Raw genomic sequence first — 25,884 nt, forward strand, 5'->3', positions numbered from 1 at the left:
GAGTCTGAACAAAGTCTAAAATCCACAAAAAGGTCAAAGGTCATACTGGGGACCCCAGAGACGAGTCGCAGGGGTCTCAGCACTCTGAAGGCTCGCAGGGCTTTCATGTCAAACCCTCCTCCGGACGATTCCACCGGTGTCTCCACTCCACTGATGTGGTTGATGGCATCTCCGATCACTGCGAACAGGCTAAACACACAGAAGATAAGACTTTATTGATCCACGATCTACAAGCTAACAACGTTGCGTGATCTTGTAGATTGTCTATTTTCAAAACATTTTTATACCTTTTAGACATGACAACTTGTGAAACAGAACAATGACTTCACTCACCCGACTGATACGCATACAAAGTCCAGAATGTTCCAGCAATTGCGTAAGTAGGCATCATCGTGGAAGAGAAAGCCGTACGCTACTATCTTCAGAAAGCACTCCACACTGAAGATGATGAGGAAGATGTACTCCAAACTCTCCTGAAAGACGATGAAACAAATATTTAATCACAAACGGTGCCTTTGACAAGTGATTCTCAAACATTTGAACCCGAGTTGGATATTATGTATTATGCCACGGTGTTGTCCTGGAAAGTCAGATCTCATTCAAAGCACACATTGCAGCGGTCACTCGATCGATCCTGTAGGATAACGTTCAAGGATTAGACCCTTCATCACCCAGGAGTAAGCCCAGCTCCGTATCCAGACCTCAGTCAAAACTTGACTACTGTAACTCCCTTCTTACTGGCCTCCCAGCATATGCACTTAAGCCCCTCCAATTCCATTCCCTCCATTGGCTCCCAGTTACTGCCCGCACAGACTACAAAACACTGATGTTGGCCTACAAAGCAATGAAAGGTACGGCACCCCCATACATTCAAAGCCTGATCCAACCCTACAACCCCTCCCGCTCACTCAGATCAGCTAACACAGGGAATGTGTCTGAACCTTCCCTAAAACATCAGGGACAACGCTGTAATCTGAAGGCTCACCTCTCCAGACTCAACCTTAGGCTTAGCCCTTAGCACTTGACCTAGCCTTGACGACCATGCAAACACATTCATTGTCAGGTATTAATGAATTAATTCATCCGCCACTGCCATCGGTTTTAACTTATTTTGAGTCTTTTTGATGATCCGCTGATTATTATTTTCAACCCGGATGTAAACAAACAATGTCTCGGTGGAATGACAAGTCTCTCCTCTTTCCACCGGAACAAAAACAATGTAACCGCGATCGTCCGTTCTGCAGTTATCGGCAGTTAAATATGGCTAGTTTTCACCAAAAATGTGTTTGTTTTTGAGCGGTGTAGCCGCTCCTATAAGTGTGGTTTGGAATTCGTCCTTCCCTGTACTGTGATTGGCTGACTCTATTCACACCCTTTCCGTCCTTCCCTGTACTGTGATTGGCTGACTCTATTCACACCCTTTTCGCCGTACCGTGATTGGCTGACTCTATTCAGACCCTTTGCTTTGATTGGCTAGCGAGACGCATGATGAAATTAATAACCTATGAATAGTACCACTCACTGTGATGACACCGCTCACTTCACACTGGGTGTGATTTTTTTTCAAGGCATCGTTCATAGGTTGGCGAAGAGCGCCCTCTAGTGTAATCATGATTTGTTATGCCATATTGCGTCCTTGGTAGTCAATGTGTGTGGATAGCATGGTATTTAGAGAGATGCTAGATTCACCCACTGGCAAAATCATAATTTGGCCCTAGGGTTACGACTAGGTTTGGGATCCGGAACCGGAGGAACCGAATCCAACATTGAGGAACTAGAATCGGTTGATAATAATCAAAGAACAAAACGTCCCAAAGATGGGTCCCCGACCCAATGTTTGGGAGCCAAAAAGTGGGTCAGTAGTTCAGTTTCTTTATGAACAGATAAGCCCTGAAGTCCTCCTCATTGGAGTCCACTGTAGGTTAATTACCAAACGTAAAGGTGTAACTCAGATCATTAAATAACAGAGTGTAGTTCCACCTCATCAGTAGTTCCGCGGAGTCCTCAAAGCCATGGAGATTGTTTAGGAAACGGATCTTCAAAAGGGGGTCCGGGACCCGTAGGGGGTCCAGAGAGTTACTACAGGGGGGCCACCAAATCTTTATGAGATAGGAACTTTATTTTTTACATAAAAAAAAACACTTGAACCCAGGGTTTCCTATTCTAGACTGAACATTCTGGCCTTGTAGATTGTGTATTTATAGCAGAGATTTGGTGTAGAGGCAAAAAAGAGCTGTCCAAGTACAGAGCCAAATCAGGTCAAGATAGTGATGAGCGATAGAGATGAGAGTTTAAGTGATTAAATGTCTGATATTGTCTAAACAAACAAACACAAAACATTATAGATCAGGTATTTCCGACCAAGCAATCTGATTGGTTGAAATGGGCTCTCTCCCCGTGCTCAAACGAGCATGACGGCACACCTGACCGTTCTCAGATGAAACTAATCCAAATATAAAAATCAGCTGTGTTGATCAGATGGAATCTCGGCAGAGCAGAGCCGGCTAAGTGGCTAGGCTAGCAATTTGCTTGGGACGTAGATAGTAGCTAAATCTGGCATTACAAAATCTATAATTCTATTGAATATCTTAATTACAATGAGATTGAGCTAAGTTACGTTTTTTTAAGTTTTGTTCCTCTGTGTTCAGTTTGGGAAAAGTTGTCTAGCGCACAGCCATGTCAATGTTGGGTCTGGACTGCTGAATAAACAGGGACTCGGTCTCTGTCAGACCCCGTCATGTGTTTCCAGGATAACAGAGGTAACACTCGCAGAAAGGTTGTTATTTTGAGAGCGAAATGCCCCATAGGGGCGGCAGTGGCTCAGGGGTCCAATCCCCAACCTCATGGCTCAGGGAACCAATCCCCAACCAATCAGATCGAACTGGAAACCGCAAGGTTCCCAGTTCAATCTGATTGGTTGGGGATTGGTTCGATCTGGGGGAGCCCCCCAGCCGAAGTGTCCTTGAGCAAGACGCTGAACCCCTAATTGCTCCCGATGCGCAGGTTGGTGCCTTGCATGGTTTCCTCCACCATCGGTGTATGAATGTGTGTGTGAATGGGTGAATGTGGGGTAATGTCCGCATTCCGACATCTCACTACTCCGACTAGTGGCTTCCGCGTGCGGTTAGGGTTAGGGTTAGGTATAGGGTTAGTTAACGTCGGAAAGGCGACATGTCGGAAAGGCGACATGTAACCGGTGAATGTAATGCACAATATACTAACCCTAACCCTAACCCTGTATGTAAAGCGCTTTGGATAAAACGCTATGTAAATGCACCATTTACCATTTACCCAACAATATGAATACATTTTTATATGTTTTATTTTGATGGTAACATGTTGTATAATCGCAATATTACACTCAACGGTGGCTTTACCATGATTATTGGCACTACAGTGATGCTTGCGGAACTCGTCTCAGCCTCTTCCCGACCACATCCCTGTCGTGCCATTAATCACGACAAAGCACACCCTCTCGTGTAATATTGCTTGATTGATTTAAACAAGGTACTGCAGCTATCTATAAAATCTATGAAAAATGATCTGCAACACAATTTTATACAATGGGTCCCTGCTTCATCTCTCTCTCAGCTAAGGGCTCCTTGGCCTGAAAAACGTTGAAGACCCCTTGGTTTAGTAGTTCAGTTTCTTCATGAACAGATAAACCCTGGCGTCCACCTCAAACCCGTGCAGATTGTTGGCATCTCCCTGCAGCCTCATGAGCAGACCGCCGTAGGAGACGTACGCGGCGAGGCGCGTGGCCGCCTCCGTCGACGTCTCGTCCCCCTCGATGCGGTACACCTTCCCGTACATCACATAGTCAAACTGGTCCGCCCGGGACGCCCGCCGCTCGTCCTGCCGGGGGTTGAACTCGCCGTCGTCGGGCGTGCCGTCCGCGTACAACGTGCTAGCGATGACCAGGCGGAATTTGCCGCCGAGCTCCACGGGGTAGATCTGGGTGTTCACGTCCAACACCAGGTCCATTTTGAAGGACTCGCTTTCGCAATGCAGACGGGACACTCGGTCAAACTTCTTGCCGTCGGGGTCGATGTCCTTCACGTCGAAAAGATCTTCGAACAGTATCCCAGCCATGTCTATCCGGGGTCTGGGTATTGTAGCAGTATTCAGATGGATATGCTTTGTGTGTAGGTATTTCTATTTGTACTCCTGGTACACTTCTCTTTGCTCTCCCCCTCCTCTAACAAAAACAATGGAACTTGCACACAAACTAATTCCACCCACTGTTTTACACCAGTAAACAGTGTGATTATATGCTACTGCGACACTTTGTGGCAAAAAGATGATCGTCGTTTCTGATGCTCCGCCATTTATGCATTATTCTCCCCCCAAAACGGTGATGTCATGTCAGTGTGACGTCAAATTTATTTCCAAATTTGGAGGTATTTTCCGCTCCATTTACTGCCTGTATGGAATGGAAGGTTATAAAAAGTTAAATATCAAAAAGCATAAAACATCCAGTCCCTGGGATTCTGAATGCGTCTACATCAGTCAAATGGTCCTGGATATTTGGGAGATCGGACCCCCCACACTCTCTCTCTCTCTCTCTCTCTCTCATATATCACACACGCACGCACGCACGCACGCACGCACGCACGCACGCACGCACACACACACACACACACACACACACACACACACACACACACACACACACTTCTAGACAGCTTGTGCTTGTCCCACTGGAGTCTTGCACGCCATAAACACAACGTAGTTCCAAGAGTGTATGGGCCCTATTTAAATGACACGCAGTGTAAAATGCAGGATGCAAATGCATCGAGGGTGCAAAGCTGCAGCGCTGGGTGCAAGGGGGTTGTATTAAATATTTATTAAATTAGTCATGGGTGTATTTTGGGCATAACATAAGACCAATCAGAATGTCTTCTCCCATTTTGTTTAAGATCTTAATGCACTTCAACTGCTGGCCACATTGCTATTTAAATGACACATTATCAGGAGTCGTCGGAAAAGACCCTCACAATGTTCTGCTGAGGAAAAAGTGAAAGTGTGTGCCCATCCAACAGTATCAATAATTCAGCGTTAAAGGAGAATTTTGCCCTAAGCGTTTTCCTACCTTGATTTGAGGTTGTTAAGTCATAATGAGAGTGATCCTGGACCCCCAGTTCATAACGAGCTAAGCTCTCCATTTCGGGGACCCCCCAAACCGCAGCTCAGAACGGCCGTCTTAGATCTTGGCTAAATCGGCTTATTTATAGAGTCGCTCGAAAATAGTTTTTTCTTGTATAAATCTGTATAGTGTGTGGTCCGTATGATGTCACTGCTATGCTATTGCTACATCGGCGTCGCCATTGTTGTTTACAGATCTGTTTTATTGAAATCGAGCTTTAAATCTCGTCTTGCGATACTTCCGCCCTCCATTCTGGAGACCTGAGGGCGGAAGTATTGCGAGACGATATTTAAAACGTGATTTCAGTTAAAACAGAAACAGATCTCCTTTAATTTCGTTGACTAAAACGATGACAAAAACTAGTCTAAAATGTTAGGGAGGGACTAGTGGAGAAGAGATACTATGCTTGGCTGTGTGTGGGTGTCACGCTTTGAAAATAGCAGCTACACAGCTTGTAGATCTGCTATTTCTGGCACGCAACTAACTGTAAATCAGGCATTGTGACGCCATCAAGGCCCGCCAAAACACATTGTAGTCGACCTAATCTGCTGTAGATTTAGTCAACGTTGAGTCATAACCTTGCGTCACAAGGCTTTGCCACACAGCGGAAAAAGGTTGAGTCGGAAAAACTCTTATCGCATGATCACTGACGAATCCTTGGTATCTTTATCCTGGTCTCAACGAGAGCCGAGCAGCTAATAACAGTGGTGGAAAAAGTACTCAAATGTTTGACTAAAGTAAAGGTATCAATACTGCAATGTAGAAGTATAAAAGTCCAGAATTAAACATTCAATTTTACTTGAGTAAAAGTACAAAAGTATTGGTATCAAAATGTACTTAAAGTACCAAAAGTAAAAGTACTAAATGTTTGAAAATAGCAAATCTACAAGTTCACAGATGTGACGTGTTGTGAACTTGTAGATCGGCTATTTTCAAATAGCCTATATATAAAACAGGGCAAAATGTTTATCTGCAAAGTAACTTTTTTCAAATAATTGTAGTGGAGTAAAAGTACAATATTTGCCTCTGAGATGTAGTGGAGTAAAAGTATAGACAATTGGAAATACTCCAGTAAAGTAAAAGTGCCTCAGAATCTGCAGTACAGAACTTGAGCAAATGTACTTAGTTACTTTACACCACTGGCTCATAATAATAGGATTAATGAACGAGTCACGTGGTCGACAAATAGTTTATACTGCCGTAGGGGTCAGCGCTGGACTGGAGACCAGGTCACAGCTTGTCTAAGGTGCTGACCTTTCTCACTCCACCTAAGATAGCAATGTGCCAATAATGCACCTGACCACACCCAGGGTTCAGATCCTTTAGGATTTTAACGACTTAACGATTCCCTCTTATTGGGCTCTATGCACAGCAGCCATATAGGCTCTATTCGCAGCAGCCATATTATGAAGACATTCACAGGTGTTACCAATGATACTAATGAAGGCTCTGTTCCATTCTGGTCAAACAGAGTCAGGGTGCTGATATTGTGCATGTTGGATCACTGGAAACCTTCCAAATGGCCCCTTACGGGTGTGTAACTCTGAGAGTGTACAAATAGAACCAAATGGACCCGTAAGGGTCCATTTGGTTCCATTTGTACACTCTCAGAGTTATGGGGGTCGTGGAAACCACTGTGCTACACTAAATGGAACAGAGCCTTCATTAGTATCATTGGTAACACCTGTGAATGTCTTCATAATATGGCTGCTGTGAATAGAGCCTATTGGGCTCTATGCACAGCAGCCATATTGGAAAGAAATTGGGCCTCTTCCTTACTTCCTTCACAGGTGTTACCAATGATACTAATGAAGGCTCTGTTCCATTTCACTGTAGCACAGTCGTTCTCGAACCTTTTAATTTCAAGGATCCCCCATTACTCAAGTGTACAAATGGAACCAAATGGTTCCATTTGTACACTCTCAGAGTAACACACCTTTTAAGGGGCCTTTTGGAACCCCCTCAAGCTAAGGAACCATGAGGGTCCCTGGACCACACTTTGAGACCCACTGTGCATGTACTGTAGCAGAGTGTTTCCAGTGAGCCGACATGCACAATATCAGCACCCTGACTCTGTTTGGAACAGAGCCTTCATTAGTATCATTGGTAGCACCTGTGAAGGCAGTAAGAAGAGGCCCAATTTCTCTCCAATATGGCTGCTGTGCATATAGCCTATGGTCCCCTTTAACCATTCCTACAGGGGTTCCAAATGGACACTTAAAGGTCTGTAACTCTGAGAGTGTACGGGTCCATTTGGTTCCACTTGTACACTCTAGTTATGTTGACGATTGAAATTATGAAAAGTTTGAGAACCACTGTTATTGTAATTGTCTATCAGACATGAAGTCCACATACCATACCTCTCTCTCTCTCTCTCTCTCTCTCTCTCAGTCTCTCTCTCTCTCTCTCTCTCTCTCTCTCTCTCTCTCTCTCTCTCTCTCTCTCTCTCTCTCTCTCTCTCTCTCTCTATGTCTGTCTGTCTGTCTGTCTGTCTGTCTATCTGTCGCACACACACACACACACACACACACACACACACACACACACACACACACACACACACACACACACACACACACACACACACACACACACACACACACACACACACACACACAGTATTTTCTGTGCTGTCCCATTTCCAGAGGCATCCCAGGAATGGCTCAGATGAGGAACAGCTGGGAGACACAGAGACCCATGGGCCCATGTCCCCTACCAAATGACCCTAAGACTGACCAACAATATGTCCATTTAGATAGATAGATAGACAGACAGACAGACAGCGCAGGCAGATAACACTGATCAGCAGAAAATATATTATTTCAGTCAGTTTTACTCTGAACACACACACACACACACACACACACACACACACACACACACACACACACACACACACACACACACACACACACACGAGAGAGATACATTATCATACACACAGCACTCATACAAGTGGGCTGGGCGGGGGGGGGGGGGGGTCTAAATATAAGTCATACATCCATACACACCTGTTCCCCTCTATCACCTGAGTTCAAGGACACCATACAGTGTGTGTGTGTGTGTGTGTGTGTGTGTGTGTGTGTGTGTGTGTGTGTGTGTGTGTGTGTGTGTGTGTGTGTGTGTGTGTGTGTGTGTGTGTGTGTGTGTGTGTGCGTGCGTGCGTGCGTGCGTGCGTGCGTGCGTGCGTGCGTGCGTGCGTGTGTGTGCGACAGACAGACAGACAGACAGACAGACAGACAGACAGACAGACATTTTCATGGCAAGGACGACCAAATGCATATTTATTTGACCTCAAACCCCAATTTGAAAAGAGTTGGTGCCAGGAGAAAATTATTCCAGATGTTTCAACATTTTCCCACATATTGCGAAAATAGCAGATCGACAAGCTCACAACGTGCCGTATAGCAACGTGTCGATTTGCTGAACGGTAAAATTGGTTTAAAGTGGTTAACCCAATTAAGACCGGGGAAGAATCTGTGTAATTTTTTTATTTCTTTGGCTATTAAAAATAGCAGATATACAAGCTCATATAGCGCGGCACCGAGTGCTTGTACATCTGCTATTTTTGAAAAATCGTGAACATTTGTGCAAATCTTTTAATATATATTTATTTTTTAAAACAACCCCAAATGATTTTGGGTAGTCCCCAGATGATTCGCTTAATGTGCAAAATAGTTTTCTCACTCAACAGGAAACATTAGGCTGCTGCGTGAAAGTAACCAACAAACTATACTAGATCAGTTATTTTTGGCAAAGAGATTTGGTGAACATGGAAAAAAGCGACTACAGTTGTAACTCAGTTGTAACCGTTTCACTACGACTAGAGGATTTGAGGTGATAACCAGCAACAGTTTAAGTTCAAGCGACTCCCTGTTACAATTTACAATGTAGGCATTTATCAGACGTTCTTATCCAGAGTGACTTACAATAAGCGAGGTAGTGTAGTGCCTCAGTAAACTAGGATCACAGGTAAACCATGAACAGCATCAGTCTAAAACAGTATGATATGATATAACAAAATAAACCATCTGTACATTGAAACTATTGAAACTATAAGGATGCCGGATAAACAAATAAACCTAGCATCTGTCTACATAACATGCTATCTAAATAACAGTTTAATAGTGTTTTACTTAAGTAAAAGCATCCATACTACAATGTAGAAATACTCTGTTACAAGTAAAAGTCCGGAATTCAAAATGTACTTGAGTAAAAGTATAAAAGTATTGGCATCAAAATGTACTTAAAGTACCAAAAGTAAAAATACTCATTATGCAGACTGTCCCATTACAAGTTTTCAAATGTTTAAAAGTCTTGAGAAAATAGCAGATCTACAAGCTCACAATGCGTCTCATCGCGACGCATTGTGAGCTTGTAGATCGGCTATTTTCAAATGGCCTAAATGTATATAGGGCTGAAGTGGTTAATGTATTGTAAAAAAAAATAAAAAAAATCTACAAAGTAACTAGTAACTAAAGTTTTCAAATAATTGTAGCGGAGTAAAAGTACAATATTTGCCAGAGATGTAGTGGAGTAGAAGTAAAAGTAATGGATATCGGAAATAATCAAGTATAGTACAAACACCTCAAAATTGCACAGTACTTGGGTTTACACCACTGCATAGTAAGCATTTGCATGAGACCGCATTGTCGTCAAGACTGGGTCAAGTGCTACGGGGTGAGGGCGTGAGGTGGAGTCTGAAGAGGTGAGTCTTCAGATTACTCACTGTCCCTAAAGCTCACACTGAACTTGTCAAAGGAACCTTCATGAGCGCCTGCCGCCTCTGCAGCCCGGAAACACTTGCAGACTGATCTGAAGCTTAACCCAGGGGTCTTCAACCCCTAGGGGGGTCCTCAGAGTTGGGGGTCCGCCAAATCTCTGTGCGATAAGATCATTGTTGTTTACATTAACCACTTGAACCCTAGCATCCCTATTCTAAGGACAACTTTAGCCGAAAATAGCCGATCTACAAGCTCACAACTCGCAGCGCGAGGCGTTGTGAGCTTGTAGATCGGCTATTTTCGGCTAAAGTTGTCCTTAGAATAGGGATGCTTGTAGATCTGCTATTTTTGGCAAAGAGGGGGAAAAAGAGCAGACCAAGTACAGTGAAAGTTTACTAAGTATTGACGGTTTAAGTCGTTAAATGTCTGAAAATACACATTAACATGAATCCAACATCTATGAAAAGCTTTAATCTGCAACACAATTTTATGTAATATATAGTGGGGGTCCCTGCTTCATCTCTCTCTGCAGTTATGGGGTCCTTGGCCTGAAAAGGTTGAAGACCCCTGGCTTAATCCATTAAAACAGTTTTCTGAAAAACATATGTTTCTATATCAGTGGTTCGCACACTTTTTCATGTCAAGGACCCCCAAAATTATGTGTTGGGCTGTTGACCCCCATCTCAAAATATTTGGTTCCAGGGACCCCCAGAAGCACATATTTGAGTTAAAAATGTTTTCTTCAAAAAATATGTATATTCAAAGATTTGCACAAAATGTTAACGATTGTTTCAAAAATAGCAAATCTACAAGCTCATGCTATGAGCTTGTATATCAGCTTTTAATGGGTTAAGGACTTGATCACGCTTCCGATCTTTTTAAAAGTTTACTGTCCCATCTGAAGGCGTATAAAACCATTTATTGCTGTGTTGTGGTGTCAAACAAGGCACAGCCTGGCTCATCAGCACAGAGATGCTTGGGTGACAGTGCTCACAGGCACGTTGTCCTGGAAACCTGCGTGTCATTAAGGTTGTCGTCACCTCAGTAACCCCGACCTACAGGCCATATGCAGTTGTCCTGACTGTTGTTTTAGGCAGTCAGCATGGAGGCCATATCCATGCTTCCACTTGTAAACATGGATGCATTTTCTACACAGGTGGTTTCCAAAATGATTATTTTGGGGGTCGCAGCCTGAAAAGGTTGAGAACCACTGATAAACCACTTACGCCCTGCATTCTTCATTGTACTACACTGTGCTGGCTGAGACTGATGTCCGCCAGTGGGTGGTACTGTTTTCTGAAGTTATGGGGAGGGTTCCTTTATTTTAGGACAGGTGTTTGAGATTTGTAATTAAGTTCCTGCTGAAGGTGTGCTAGATTTATGATTAGCAGTGCAGCATACCAGTTTGGTGTTTGAAGGCAGACAGATGTCCTCTCTGTTTTCTTGTGTGACAAAGCATTGTCGGTGAGAATTATGTGTATGTTTATGATTACGTATATCAAATTAATGTCCAATTGATGATGTATAATTGAATCCAATTGATGATGTTTTTGTTATAATTGTATTGCAGTTTTACTCCTGGATTATGAGTAAAAGAGAGTTAACACCTGATACCCTTGTCCGAGTTATCTTTCTGCCTAACTGCTTCTGTCAAAGCAGTGAGGGCAGAACAACACATAGCAAAAGTAGCTGACCCTATCCTAGGGTCACCTGGGGGTGATGAGAGGATATCAAAAGCTGGTCAAGTAAAATCTTATGATATTTAGTCAACTAAACCTAGATTATTGTATGAAATGCCATATGTGCCAACTAACTAAAACATTTCAGATGACTAAAATAACGACCAAAACTAAATGGAATTTTATTCAAAAGACTATGACTGAAACTAAATCAAAATGTGCTGTCAAAATGATCACCGGTACTAAAGCCACATTGCTGCACCTCCATGAGACGTCAGTGTCATAACAGGTGATGACAGGCATGGACATAGTGACACCTTTGAAGCCAGATAGTAGTGGGTTTATTTTTTACCAGACATCTGAGATGGAGTGACTTTGGCCACCGTTGAACCAGTGACCTGCTGACCTCGGCGTGACAAAAACACTCTCAGTGTCACATAGCTGGATGTGTGTGACTGTGAATGAGAGGACCTTCACATGGGGCCTGTGAGACATTTTCACACACATTCCTAAAGACTGTGAGACTGAGTGTCGAGAGAAGAAAACATGATATTTTGGAGCTAAATCAAAGCATAGGTCTGTCAGCGTTTACAAACAGTCATCAACGTAAACAAACCTATCACGGCTCCGAACTGTCTCTACCCATTCAGCTATGGCCGCCCAGTCTGCTCCCCCAGTACAACCGCCCACAATGCAACACTGTCAATTCCACAATCTGGAATCGAGCAATGCAGTTCAGGAAGGATTTTTTTTTTCCCAAAGCGCTTTCCCCCCAAAAATGTATACATCACCTTCACACACCACTGCTGTCAGGAGTAGTTGGCTTCGGTGCCTTGCTCATGGACATTTAGACGCGCAGCCAGGAAGAGCCGGGTCTGTTTCCCCAGACCACTGCTCCAACATGTGGCCACACCACAACATTACAACCTACTATCCTATATGTCTGTCTGTCTGTCTGTCTGTTCTATCCTCATCCATTTTCTCCTCAGTGGATAGACAGTGGCTCAGAAGGTAGAGAGGGCCGGTAGAGCGGCAACTTAGGAAGCTGAAGTTTCCCTGTAGACAGACGACCCCCCCCTCCCCTTTTTTGGAATATATTTTTTCATTTTTCCTGGTTTTTTTTGTACATAGTGGGGTTTTTTTCTCTGTATTTTTATGTTGATTTTTGAACTGTTTGGTTGCTTCTATATATGTCTATGAAATTAATTCAAGGACCCCAACGGAAACAAGTCTGCAAGGACCTTTTTGGTCGGACCTTATAGACAAAAGTATTATAAATGTAACTGTGTTGTTTTACATTCTTTTGCCTAATAAAAATTCCAATCAATCAATCAAATTTCAAACTCTGCAGGCATGGGATCATAATGTTAGTGTTTATTGAATTGGTGTTGTTGCTGTCCTGCTCAGGCATGGGATCATAATGTTAGTGTGTATTGCAAACTCACCAGGTTGCTGTTGGTGTTGTTGCTGTCCTCCTCGGGCATGGGAAGGTACACGGCCAGTGCCACGCAGTTAGCAAAGATAGCTAGCAGGATGATGATCTCAAACGGTCTGGAGTTAAATCATAGGAAACACACCAGCTACCAATGGAATGAAGGCTATCATCGCTTCTAAGTCAATGAGTAGGTTTGGGCTCCGGAACCAGAGGAACGGGATCCAACATTGAGGAACCGGAATCGGTTCCATCATATCTGGAACCGTTTTTATCACACTGTCAGATAGGTGGACTTCACGTTATGCTATACAATGGACCCTTCGCTAAACCCCACCCCAAAAGCGATTGTCCAATGCCAGCTTAGCAACCGTTGTTAGCCTGGCACAGGTCTGGCAAACTTTTGTCACCTGCCATAGCTGTCAATGTTATTTCGCCCGCACACACACACACACACACACACAATCATTTGCGACATAATATCAAGAACAGGAATACCACGATAACGCAATGGTGATTATGAACAGATTCCACTTATCCACAACTGGAGGGTTCTTCTCCCAAGCTGAAATCTGCACTTAAACTGGAAGGCTATGGCTGTGCCTTTGTTGTTGAACACAGCTTAAAGTTGGGAAAGTATTACGACTCACTAGCCCAGGTGGTGTCAATGATACTAATCACCGTGCCCTGCCAAGCCAAAGAGCAGTAACTACGTTTTTGGACACACCGACTTATTTGGGTTGCCCAAAGGTCAAATTAGCCTTTGTGATGTTGGGGGATAAACAATTACCTCAAGAACAGATGTACAATTAGTGTAATATCACTTATATGCCAATATCTCATTTGGCTGACCAGTTGAATCACTTTTAAACCCATTTTTCAGTGATTTTTGTTTTCGTAGTTACTGCACTCTGCCTTGGCAGGGCAGCGTCGTAACACAATTCAGAATCCCAGCGCTGCCTGTTTCGAATTCCGCACGTTAAAGTATATTCATTCATTTTTTCGTCTATTTATTAAATGCTACTGTAGTCTTACCCTGCGGTACATGAAAACTCCTGTTACAGTCATGGATCAACTTCAACCTGGTGTTTGCACTTTCTCCATTTACGGTCCGTACATCTATATAAACGTTCAGATTTCAAATATAAATTGCTTATGCTATGGCCACGGATGTTAAAATGATGCACGGGACTCTCAAAAGTACCCGTATATTCTGTGTTGTTCAATAAAAAGTATTTTTATCCGATCGTGGCCATTTTCTCATAGAGTTATAATGTATCAGAGTGCAATACACCTACCAACCGAGTAATAGCCATGTATCCATGGCTATTACTCCCTCTAACATGTCCCGTGTTTTTAGTTCATTATCATTGAAATAATGTCATGCACATTTGTCCAGTGCATAGCCTACTGCAGGCCTTGTTGACTAGATTTAGAAGAGATTTTGAAGCTCTTGCTGCTGAAATGATCGATTATTTTTAAGGGGAAAAGCCGTCATTTAACATGCAAGTCAATGGGTCAGAAGCAAAGTTTGCCAGGCGCTGCCAGGCCTGGGTGTGACTAACTCCGCACCACCAGTCACAGAGTGGAGTGGGTGGGGCTTAGCGAAGGGTCCATTACAATACCATGTGGTTCTCAATTCAAGGACCACCATACAGACCTGTAAGGGTCCATTTGGAACCTCCATAGGAATCTTTTTTATAAATTATTATTATTATTATTTTATTATTATTGATTGTCAGAATAAAGCATGTGGTACAGTAAGACCTTGTGGTCTCCTGACTTTTTTTTTCTGGCCAGTTAGAAAGGTACCAGTGTGTGGACATCCTTGGTGTCAGGACATTCCACATTTTGGTGGCAGAGTAGTAGAATGAGAATTTTCCCATGTTTGTTCTAAATGTGGGTGGTACCAGATCAGATCAGAACAGAACAGAACGATTAAATTAAATTGGGGAGAAAAAGGGGTAAAACTAAAAAGAAGAAAAAGATACAGAAAAAGAACACAAGTAAAATAAATGTTGTGGAACGAAAATCATTAACTGCCAAAAAGCAACAAGTACTCGAGTAAAGTACAGGGAGTAAAACAAAAAAATACTCAAGTACAATACTGCATTAAAAGCATTCTTAGTTATTGTGCAGCACTGCGAAGAAGCCCTGCACCTGTCTTGCATCATACCTCTGCTCTCACTGTGTTCCAGTGACCTACATTCACATGGTCCATTAGATGGCCTGACTCACAGCAGCCATATTGTGAAGACATTCACAGGTGTTGCCAATGACACGAATGAAGGCTCTGTTCCATTCTGGTCAAACAGAGTCAGGGTGCTGATATTGTGCATGTTGGCTCACTGGAAACACTCTGCTAGACCAGTGGGTCTAAAGTTGGGGTCCAGGGACCCTCATGGGGGCCCATTACGGGTGTGTAACTCTGAGAGTGTGCAAATGGAACCAAATGGACCCGTAAGGGTCCATTTGGTTCCATTTGCACACTCTCAGAGTTATGGGGGTCGTGCACTGTGCTTAAATGGAACAGAGCCTTCATTAGTATCATTGGTAACACCTGTGAAGGAAGTGATAATATGGCTGCTGTGAATAGAGCCTATAGCGATTCCCATAAAGTCAGCCTTACATACAGTAGACTAGTATATAGAGCACTGAAGTCCTGACGTCACTGCCGCTAGAGGGCGCTGTTCCGCTGGTTCGTGGCTGCATTTTTTTGTGTTGAAATCCTCATCGGGGAATCATAGATCACGTCATATAGGAACTGTGTTTGAAAAAAAAAAATTACTCATATGGATATGAAGCATCGACTGAAGGTGTAAATGTATAGCCTGGCATTGGCCAGACTGAAAATGATCGGACCAATCAGTGACTGTGTTTCAACTGCTGTCCGTACAACACTGAAAAGCATCAAAATCATTTTCTGATTTCTCATACTCGCTCCGTATGGGCCGAAGTCCAGACTGATACCGGGGAGGAACATGAGAGTGAATCCACGTTATCAGTCTGGCCAATGCCAGGCTAGTAAATGAACACATTTACCCAAAGAGTAACACAATAAACGCTAGAAACGAGTCAAACGACCCCAAAAGCTACATTTCCCATGAACGCGGCTGCTGTAGTGGACGATGACTTCAGACCCGGAAGTGTAGTTCTTAAGACTTTTAAGGGAGAATTCATTCCATTTTCGCCAGAAACAGGCTGTATCAATTATGAATGAATATCATAAACGATGCAGAGCCACCCCCCTGACAGAATAGCCGGGATGGAGTGTTTATGTTGGAACACAGTTCTTATATGACGTGATCTAAGATTCCCCAATGGGGATTTCAACACAAAACACAAATCCACGAACCAGCGGAACAGCGCCCTCTAGCGGCAGTGACGTCAGACTTCAGTGCTCTATAGAGCGTCGCAGTTCCCGCCCACTTCCAGTTGCCGGAAGTAAATACTCAATGCATTTTTCCCATTGACTTTTCCGAAAATATTTATATAAATTAATTTAAGCCTAGAATCAAGCTATCCAGGATCCTGGTGAATCATGACCATAAAACGTTTGATTCTGTGAAAAAACTTTTTTGAAAACGGCAAAACAAAGGGTATTTATTAAACATAGTATATCATATCATTAAATATAAAATTTTAAAAATCACAGAAAAAAAGGTTTTATGGTCATGATTCACCAGAATCCTGGATGGCTTGATTCTAGGCTTAAATTCATTGATATAAATATTTTTGGAAAAGTCAATGGGAAAAATGCATTGAGTATTTACTTCCGGCACCCGGATTCTGCGCAACTGCGATGCTCTATAGTGGTCCAGTTCCAATTATGTCTGCTCATTTCTTTGTGTCATCAACTCCAATTTCACTTGTTTATCCTTTATCCTGTTTTAGTTCTTTCTCCTGATTGGATGAAATGTGTCTATGCATCTACTGTCAATTCCTGAGTGTTCATTTTAACTTCAAATGGGTCCTATTAGAATTTGTAGACTCTCTGAGTTACACAAGTATAAATTAACACTTTTAATGTGCATAGGCTCTATGCACAGCAGTCATATTGGAACGAAATTGGACCTCTTCCCTTACCATTTAGTGTAGGGCAGTGGTTCTCAAACTTTTTAATTTCAAGGACCCCATAATAGATGGAACCAAATGGATCCTTACAGGTACATTTGGTTCCACTTGTACACTCTCAGAGTTGCAGACCTGTAAGGGGCCATTTGGAACCCTGTCAAGGAACCATGAGGGCCCCTGGATCCCACTTTGAGACCCACTGGTGTAGCAGAGTGTTTCCAGTGAGCCAACATGCACAATATCAGCACCCTGATTCTCTCTGACCAGAATGGAACAGAGCTTTCATTAGTATCATTGTTATCATTGGAAGGAAGGAAGAGGCCCAATTTCTGTCCAATATGGCTACTGTGCATAGAGCCCGTTAGATACCACTTCCAAGAACACATTCATAGATGTTTGACTACAGTATTAGGGGTGTGCCGATATATCGTCCGCGATATATCGCGATATGTATCGTTTTGGCGTTTTTTTGTAATTTTTTTTGCAATAATAATAATGCAAAAACAGAAGTATTTGTTTGCATTTAATCCCCCCCCCCCCCCCATATATTTCCATAAGCTTTTTTTCCCCCAATATATCTTCATGATAAAAAAGTGCCATATATCGTATCGTATCAATATCGTGAGCCCAATATTGTGTATTGTATCGTATCGTGAAATCCTTAATAGAAATCGTGAAAGTTTATCGGCAACACCTCTATACAGTATTTCTGTTGACTGTCGAAATATGAAACGGCTTGGCTGGGTTTAAGTATAGTAAAGTTCACATAACTGGATATTGTTAGCCTGCTTACAGTAGGCTACTAGTGTTGGCCAGAAGATAGTAAAGACATTAATATTTTATGTCCACAGACAATATAACCGTCCAGCTATTTAAAATACATCACATTGGGAACAGATATGTATACTAGGTGTGGCAGTAACATTGATTTGTAAATGACTGTTGTTTTTGGGCTGTGAGTCAGCATTCTAGCTAGCTTAGCATGTCTGTTTTTAGCGAGTGACCGGGGAAGACAGCTGTCCATCCTCTAGAAAGACCTTCAGCCTCTACCGAAACAAAGTACATCTAAAACCCAAGGTTACACCAGGGGTCTTCAACGTTTTTCAGGCCAAGGACCCCTTAACTGAGAGAGAGCTGAAGCAGGGACCCCCAATATTGTATGAAATTGTGTTACAGATTAAACTTTTTCATATATGTCATACATAGCTTCATAGACTTGCTTACTATCATCAGTGTATCTTGGATTCATGTTCATGTGTATTGTCTGACATTGAACCACTTAAACTGTCAATACTTAGTAAACGTGACCTTTCACTCTGTGCCAGTCTGCTCTTATAAATAGCCAATCTAAATAGCCAATCTACAAGCTGACAGCGCGAGGCGTTGTGAGCTTGTAGATCAGCTATGTTTGGCCAACGTTTTCCTTAGAATAGGGATGCTGGTTCAAGTGTCAAAAAAGTCACACAAAGATGTGGCCTGTAGTAACTCCGAGGACCCCCTGTTGAAGACCCCTGCCTTACACAATACTGGCAAGTAATGAAGTATCTACCCAAGTACAATAGGGCATCGTAGCTGCGGCCACTTCCGGGTTCCACTGCAAAATACTCAATGCATTTTTCCCATTGACATTTCCAAAAATATTGATATCAATTATTTTAAGCCTAGAATCAAGCCATCCAGGGTCCTGGTGAATCATGACCATAAAACGTTTGATTCTGTGAGAAAAAAAAAAGGAAAACGGCAAAACAAAGGGTATTTATTAAATATCATATAATTAAATATAAAATATAATAATTCACAGAAAAAAATGTTTTATGGTCATGATTCACCAGGACCCTGGATGGCTTGATTCTAGGCTTAAATTAATTGATATAAATATTTTTGGAAATGTCAATGGGAAAAATGCATTGAGTATTTTGAAGTGGAACCAGGAAGTGGGCGGGAACTGCGATGCCCTATTTTGAGGTACTTTTTCTTTACTTGAGTATAGTGGTCAAATCGACTGATACTGATATTTCAATCCAAGTTTCCAGTAGTACCTTACACCTGGCTGTTATACAGTAACTGTGATTCTGGGTACAGATGCAGCATTCCAATAAACAGTTCATTCTTTTTATTTATAATTTGTCCAGCTTGTTGACCCTATAAAGCTTCTCTAGAAAACACTGATTGAATGTGCAGCCTTATCATCCTCACAAAATACTTTTTTCAGCATCATATTCAAACATGAATTTTATAAAATAAAATATCGGCTAAAACAGCTATATTATTTTGACATTGGTTTGATAGCAATGTCGCATTTTTTTAAGGCCGATATTGCCGATAACCGATATGATGACCAATTAATCGTGCATCCGTAGTATATGGTAGCCTGGCATGGCCAGACTAATATCACTGCATAGATATTAGTCTGGAATCTCTGTATGGAACCTGCATTTCCGAGGGGCAAATTCAAAAAATGCCTTTGGTGATAAACCCGCCCCGTATTTGCATACTGGGCTCTGATTGGTCCCTCACAACTTTGGAGGGAGAGAAATAAAATCTCTATTGAGAGGGGCCAGACCTAATCTGCCACGGGCAATTTTCTTTTGCAATGGCAGATTCGTCTGGAACCAGGCTAAGTATATGGGAACATGACTATTCTCTGGCACTGTAATGTGGAATGCCCTGGCACTCGGTGCCGCGCTATGAGCATGTATATCTACTATTTTTGAATAGCCAAATAAATCTTACTGGGTTAAAGGATGTGGATCACTTGGCTTCTTTCAAATCTGACCTGAAAAAGCATCTGCCAGAAAACTGGAGATAGATATTAAATCCTATTGAAAGGAGGTGTCATTCACAGGTTTTGAAAGGAGGTGTCATTCATGCTGTTTTCCCCTTTTTTCCCTTGTAAATATAGCTGTTTGTATTTGTTGATGTCATATTAATGTGTTAATATCCTATGCTCTGTTGATGATTGACCACAATGGAAACAAGACTCCAGGACTTTCTTTGTGTTATCCTTTTAGCCTAAATGCCTTACTGTACCTTCGTGCTGTTTAAAATATTTTTTAAACAGCACTTCATCCAATCCCCCACCCCTATAATCAGTGGCGAAGCCTAGGGAGCATTTAGAAGGATACTTCCATTCAACGATGCTGATGGCGGCCCTGCGGAAGGGGTTCTTCAGCGTGAGGATGAAGAGGGAGCGGGCCGGCCGAGGGTTTCCTCCCGTGGCCATCAGCTTCTTCAGCTTCTCCTTCTGCTTCCGCTTCAGCGTCTCCTCGTCCATGATGTAGGAGGACAGCGGAGGGCTGCTGGCGTCCGCCATGTTGGAAAGTGTGCGTTGCCGAAGATCTACCGTTGAATGGGCGGTGTGCACACTGTCGCGTCAGGTCAAAAGTTGCAGGGATGCGCCGAAACGAGGCGTCCCGTTATATTAGTTCCGTTTCGACTGTCGAGATAGCAGCAGGCTGGCGGAGAGGGGACAGAGAGAAATTTAATCATCTAATCATTCTAGCTATTGGTAATTCATTGATTATCAGTTGAAGGAAAATGACATGATGGCTGTGTGTCACACTGCCGCTGGCTGCTGGCACGCACTGTTTCGCCTTTTAACATTATTAAATAAGAAAAATCTGATGAACAAAAATAGTCTAAATAAAGTTTAGTTCAAGTATAACCTTGTGCTTATGTCCTGTAAAGCCCCCTGCCGAGTTACCAAATTAGTGAAGCATGTGCCATTGCATGGCATGTTCATGTGTTTGTTGTTGAGAACATCAATCCATAGGTTATTTTTAGCACCATAATAGTAGCCGACTGTTGATGGTGTGGATAGTTTTTTCCACACCTTTCAACCGACTGATCTCCCGACTTAACTCGACTGACATTCTGTAGTAATTTGTAATAGTCTGTTTGATGTGTGGACACAAGGGTTTTCACGAACAAAGAGGTGACTCCAAAACAAGGTTATTATAGCTAAAGCTACCCTCTTTACAAAAAAAAGACAACTATCTGAAACCGTCTAAAACGCATGTGTATTTATTTATTACACAATACTGAACATTTTTAAATCTCGCTCCTGTCAAATACCCCCTATCTGCCAACCCTCCATGATTCTGCAGGAGTTGTCTTGATTTCAACCACATCTCCTTGAGGACTCCTTGATTGTAATGTTTCCTTGATTTCTCCTTGATTTGGTATCAAACTCCCAAAATTTATTCTGTAGGCCTACGTTTAGCGTTTTAACGGATGGCCCATCATTTTCCCATGCTAAAAGCAAGCCTGATAAAACTAACAAACTTGATTCTCACAGTCGGATGTTGGCAGGTCTGCCATTTTATGATTGAAAACACTAAACTCTAAAATTAATACAGAATTAATTAAATAGCAAACTCGCTTTTCACCATGGATTAAACCTAACTGAAATTGATAAAACGCAAAGTTTTTATCAAAAACATCAATAAAAACTAAATTCAAAATTCAAAACCATAATAACCTTTCTCCTCGGCCAAAGGTGTTTCCAACCAGGTCTTGACAGCGTTTTGAGTTTCTGAAAGACCAGACTCACCTCTGGAACCTTCTCTATGTGAGGATACCCATCAGGAAATAAAATATGTGCACGAGAAGTATTCCAAAAAGTCAGTCCCGGGCCGGTTCCGGTTCAAAGCGTGGTGCTGGGAGATGACGTCAGATATAGCTTGAATCATCCTTGAGGAGTCATTTCCCAAGAGGACGCGCTTTGTCCCATAGCAGCTCTTTCAGTGGCCAAGATGTGAGTCCCCCATACCCTCTGGTTCTCTGTCGCTCTCTAAATGACCGGGACCCCCTCCCCTGTGTGTGTGTGTGTGTGTGTGTGTGTGTGTGTGTGTGTGTGTGTGTGTGTGTGTGTGTGTGTGTGCGTGCGTGCGTGCGTGCGTGCGTGCGTGCGTGCGTGCGTGCGTGCTTGCGTGCGTGTTGTGCTTACTATACTTCTGAGGACTTAATGTCCCCAGACTCCCCACACGTGTAGGAGAATTAGACATTGTGGGAACCATTTGCAGAATTAGACATTGTGAGGACCGTTTTCCTTATGTTTAAAAATATATATTTTTAGAGTTAGGATTACAATTAGGAAAATTAGGAATTAGGCGTTTTCTGCACTTATCTGGCATTTTTAATGCCGTCCTAAAATGTTTATGTCCTCATAAGTATAGCAATACCTGTGTGCGTGCGTGTGTGCGTGCGTGCGTGTGTGCGTGCGTGTATTTGTGTGTCTATGTGCGTGTGTCTATGTGCATGTGTCACTTCCCTCTGTGTCTGTCTGTCTCTGTCCCTCCCTGCATGTGTGAAGTACGCCGTTCGGGACAGAGAACAAATATAGACAATGAGCCCGCATGGCTCCCATGGGGCGGGGGTGCGGGGGTGGGGGGGGGCAGAGGGGACATTCGAGACGACATATTTGAGCTGCCGTGGTTCGAGGAAGCATTTGTCTGGCCCCATGTGGAGACACTTTATTGGCCCGCTGGAATTCCTGTCATGCCTATCATTGGTGGAGCTGTGAAGGCTTCGGGGACGCACTTATAGACTCGCTTTTTCAACACATTAACTCATTGAAGTTTAGAAAAAAATTGCTTATCTTCTATCAATTAGGCCTACACACTCCACGAAGCCTTGATTTCTTTGTTTTTGTCGCATTCCTGAGACAATAATTTGATGACTGGGTGGCTGCTCAGTAGGAGACGCAATGACCGCCGGTCATCAAAGGGCTGTGTGTAATTGATAGAAAATACGTATTTTCGGGGGGTGAACTACTCCTTTAAGACCTGAGGCAGATTCTACAAATGCCTTCTAAATCAGACACTTTAAAGATTTTTCAAAAATGTTCAAAAATAGCAGATCTACAAGCTCGTAGTGAGGCGCGAAGTGAAGCGCTGTGAGCTTGTATATCTGCTATTTTTGAACAGCAAACATATACAATCTGAAAATGACACGGATGCTTTCCCGGTCTTAATGGGTTTAAATGTCTAACTCTTTGAGTTAAAGGGGTATTTCACTTTATAACACTTCTGGTGTCATTTTAACGTCTACTCTGACATTAAGTGTGCATGCCCACAGTTTTTAAATGGCTTGATCAATATTTAGATATTTTATATTAATTTGATCAGACAGGCCCCTGTCCTATATGAACACATTCAATTTCAAACTCCATGTTAACCATGTTACTCATGGAAAACCAGCTACCTCCACCAAAGGGTTTTGCTGGCTCCAGGCTCCACCCCCTTTTGACCTCCCAAGCTCATTGTGAGCTTGGAGGTCCATTTAGCTGTTCTTATCAATAGGCTCTATTCACAGCAGCCATATTATCACTTCCTTCACAGGTGTTACCAATGATACTAATGAAGGCTCTGTTCCATTTAGTGTAGAACAGTGGTTTCCACGACCCCCATAACTCTGAGAGCGTACAAATGGAACCAAATGGACCCTTACGGGTCCATTTGGTTCCATTTGTACGCTCTCAGAGTTACACACCTGTAAGGGGCCATTTGGAAGGTTTCCAGTGAGCCAACATGAACAATATCAGCAACCTGACTCTGTTTGACCAGAATGGAACAGAGCCTTCATTAGTAGCCTATCATTGGTAACACCTGTGAATGTCTTCATAATATCGCTGCTGTGAATAGAGCCTATTGATGAACAAAACCTCCTAACTCCACTTTTTGTTACGTTTTTGTCATTTCCTGAGAAATGAACATTTTGTAGTTAGCTGGTTTTCTGTCGGACAGCAGAGATACTCAACATTTATACCAATAACAACAAAGGCATCATAGAAAAGAAGAGTTTATTGGTTCACAATACGTAACTTCAATTAATACCATTTAATTAATGGATACCGGTTTAATTCATTAACACCAGTTTAATTCCTTAATACCAGCGTAATCAATCATTACCAGTTGAATTATTATCAGTAGGCCTACTCACAACTAGAGACTACTCAGCCAGTAGTTGCAATAGGCTCTATTCACAGCAGCCATTATGAGAGTGTACAAATGGAACCAAATGGACCCTTACGGGTCCATTTGGTTCCATTTGTACACTCTCAGAGTTACACACCTGTAAGGGGCCATTTGGAAGCCCATGAGGGTCCCTGGACCCCAACTGTAGACCCACTGGTGTTTCCAGTGGGCCAACATGCACAACATCAGCACCCTGACTCTGTTTGACCAGAATGGAACAGAGCCTTCATTAGTATCATTGATAACACCTGTGAATGTCTTCACAATATGGCTGCTGTAAATAGAGCCTATAACAAAGACAGTAAACAATTAATGATGTGCTCTGACAGTATAATGAAAACATTTCTACCTTCAAACAGGAAAGGGACTTTTACACAGTCAAATCCAAAGTGTCCCTGTATCTCTGAGAGTGTAGCCTGACACTCAGCCTGAATTTTCATTTAGTTTCACTCCATTATTCAGTCTGAAACCCCTCTCGGTGCAGCCGTTTTCTGAGTTGGGGGCGTGGCCAAAGGGGGACTCTTTGGCGATTGGTTCATACTGGATTATCCCGATCCCGATTGGGCCGGGTAGATTTTCACCCGAGAAAACCCCGCCTTTGACGGTTACATGGCGGCTTTCCGACATGTCGCCTTTCCGACGTTAACGAACCCTATACCTAACCCTCACCCTAACCCTAACCGCACGCGGAAGCCACTAGTCGGAGTGGCGAGATGTCGGCGTGGAAGACTGTTACCCCTTTGACAGCGTCACCAGACCCTGAATGCGAGGCTATCGATTCAGGGGCTGAAGCCAGGCTACTGAGAGTGTCCAAATGGAACCAAATGTGGTTCCATTTGGACACTCTCAGAGTTACCGGTAGGTGCAACTTCAGAAAGTTTCTTGTGATTTTTTTTTTGTGCACATTTGTAAATGTGATAAAACACAATAAAGTCCTGCGGTCCTCACATCAAAACAACATGACACATACAGCTAAGTACATTAGCTAAACACTTTTCATAACTAAAGACATCACATATGATATCAGGAAAACAAAAAATAACCCTTACTCAAAGTTAACCCTTACAGCAAACTGTAACCTTTTCCATCATCAAGCATGATTTTGTTGACGGTTTAAGAGTTCACAGGTTTTATGTCAGTCTGGTTGCAGTGTCCAGACTGTTCCACTGGGTGGCAATGTAAGTTAAAAGTCCCCTTACCTACCAGAATCCTGAATTCATACAGGCACACATTAGCAGTGGTGGAAAGTAACTAAGTACATGTACTCAAGTACTGTACTTAAGTACAATTTTGAGGTATTTATACTTTACTCAAGTATTTCCAATTTCCAATACTTTTACTTCTACTCCACTACATCTCAAGAGGCAAATATTGTACTTTCACTCCACTACAATTATTTGAAAACTTTAGTTACTGGTTACTTTGCAGATATAAATTATGACATTATAAAACATACATTAACCACTTCAGCCCTATTCTATACCTAGGCCATTTGAAAATAGCCGATCTACAAGCTCACAACGCGTCGCATCGCGGCGCGTTGTGAGCTTGTAGATCGGCTATTTTCAAACATTTCAGTACTTTTACTTTTGGTACTGAACACCAGAACACCAGACGTTTACTTGTAACAGTACTTCTACATTGCATTATTGATACTTTTACTTAAGTAAAACATTTGAGTACGTTTTCCACCACTGCATATTAGCAATGCTGGATCAGTGGTTTTCAATCTTTTTTTTGGCTCATGTCAGCCCTGTAAATAACGTTTTCATCCACGGCACTCCTGAATCACATTGCTACTTTATAGCACCTTACATTTATGTCACATTACGGTGCGTAAATATGTCAATAT

At 42.6% G+C, this 25,884-nt stretch overlaps 2 protein-coding genes across 2 annotated transcripts in view; both read right to left on the reverse strand.

Moving 5' to 3' along the window:
• The window catches only part of LOC311048200 (dihydropyridine-sensitive L-type skeletal muscle calcium channel subunit alpha-1-like), a gene marked incomplete at its 5' end in the record, with an annotated part of 78,826 nt that extends 58,458 nt beyond the window's left edge, over positions 1–20,368 (reverse strand). The window contains 4 exons of the mRNA XM_084061303.1: positions 47–189; positions 334–473; positions 12,995–13,100; positions 20,181–20,368. Coding sequence (XP_083917429.1) covers positions 47–189; positions 334–473; positions 12,995–13,100; positions 20,181–20,368 — 577 coding nt within the window. The remainder of the gene's footprint in view (positions 1–46; positions 190–333; positions 474–12,994; positions 13,101–20,180) is intronic.
• LOC311049398 (DNA-directed RNA polymerases I, II, and III subunit RPABC3-like) lies at positions 3,634–4,092 on the reverse strand (the record flags this gene model as incomplete). The annotated part of the gene is made up of 1 exon (XM_084062969.1): positions 3,634–4,092. The coding sequence occupies one exon, from the start codon at positions 4,090–4,092 to the stop codon at positions 3,634–3,636; it is 459 nt and encodes a 152-aa protein (XP_083919095.1).
• Positions 20,369–25,884: the final 5,516 nt, after the last annotated feature.

Source organism: Gymnoscopelus microlampas (assembly GCF_963454915.1).
Source record: "Gymnoscopelus microlampas genome assembly, chromosome: 7".
NCBI classification, from domain to species: Eukaryota; Metazoa; Chordata; class Actinopteri; order Myctophiformes; family Myctophidae; genus Gymnoscopelus; species Gymnoscopelus microlampas.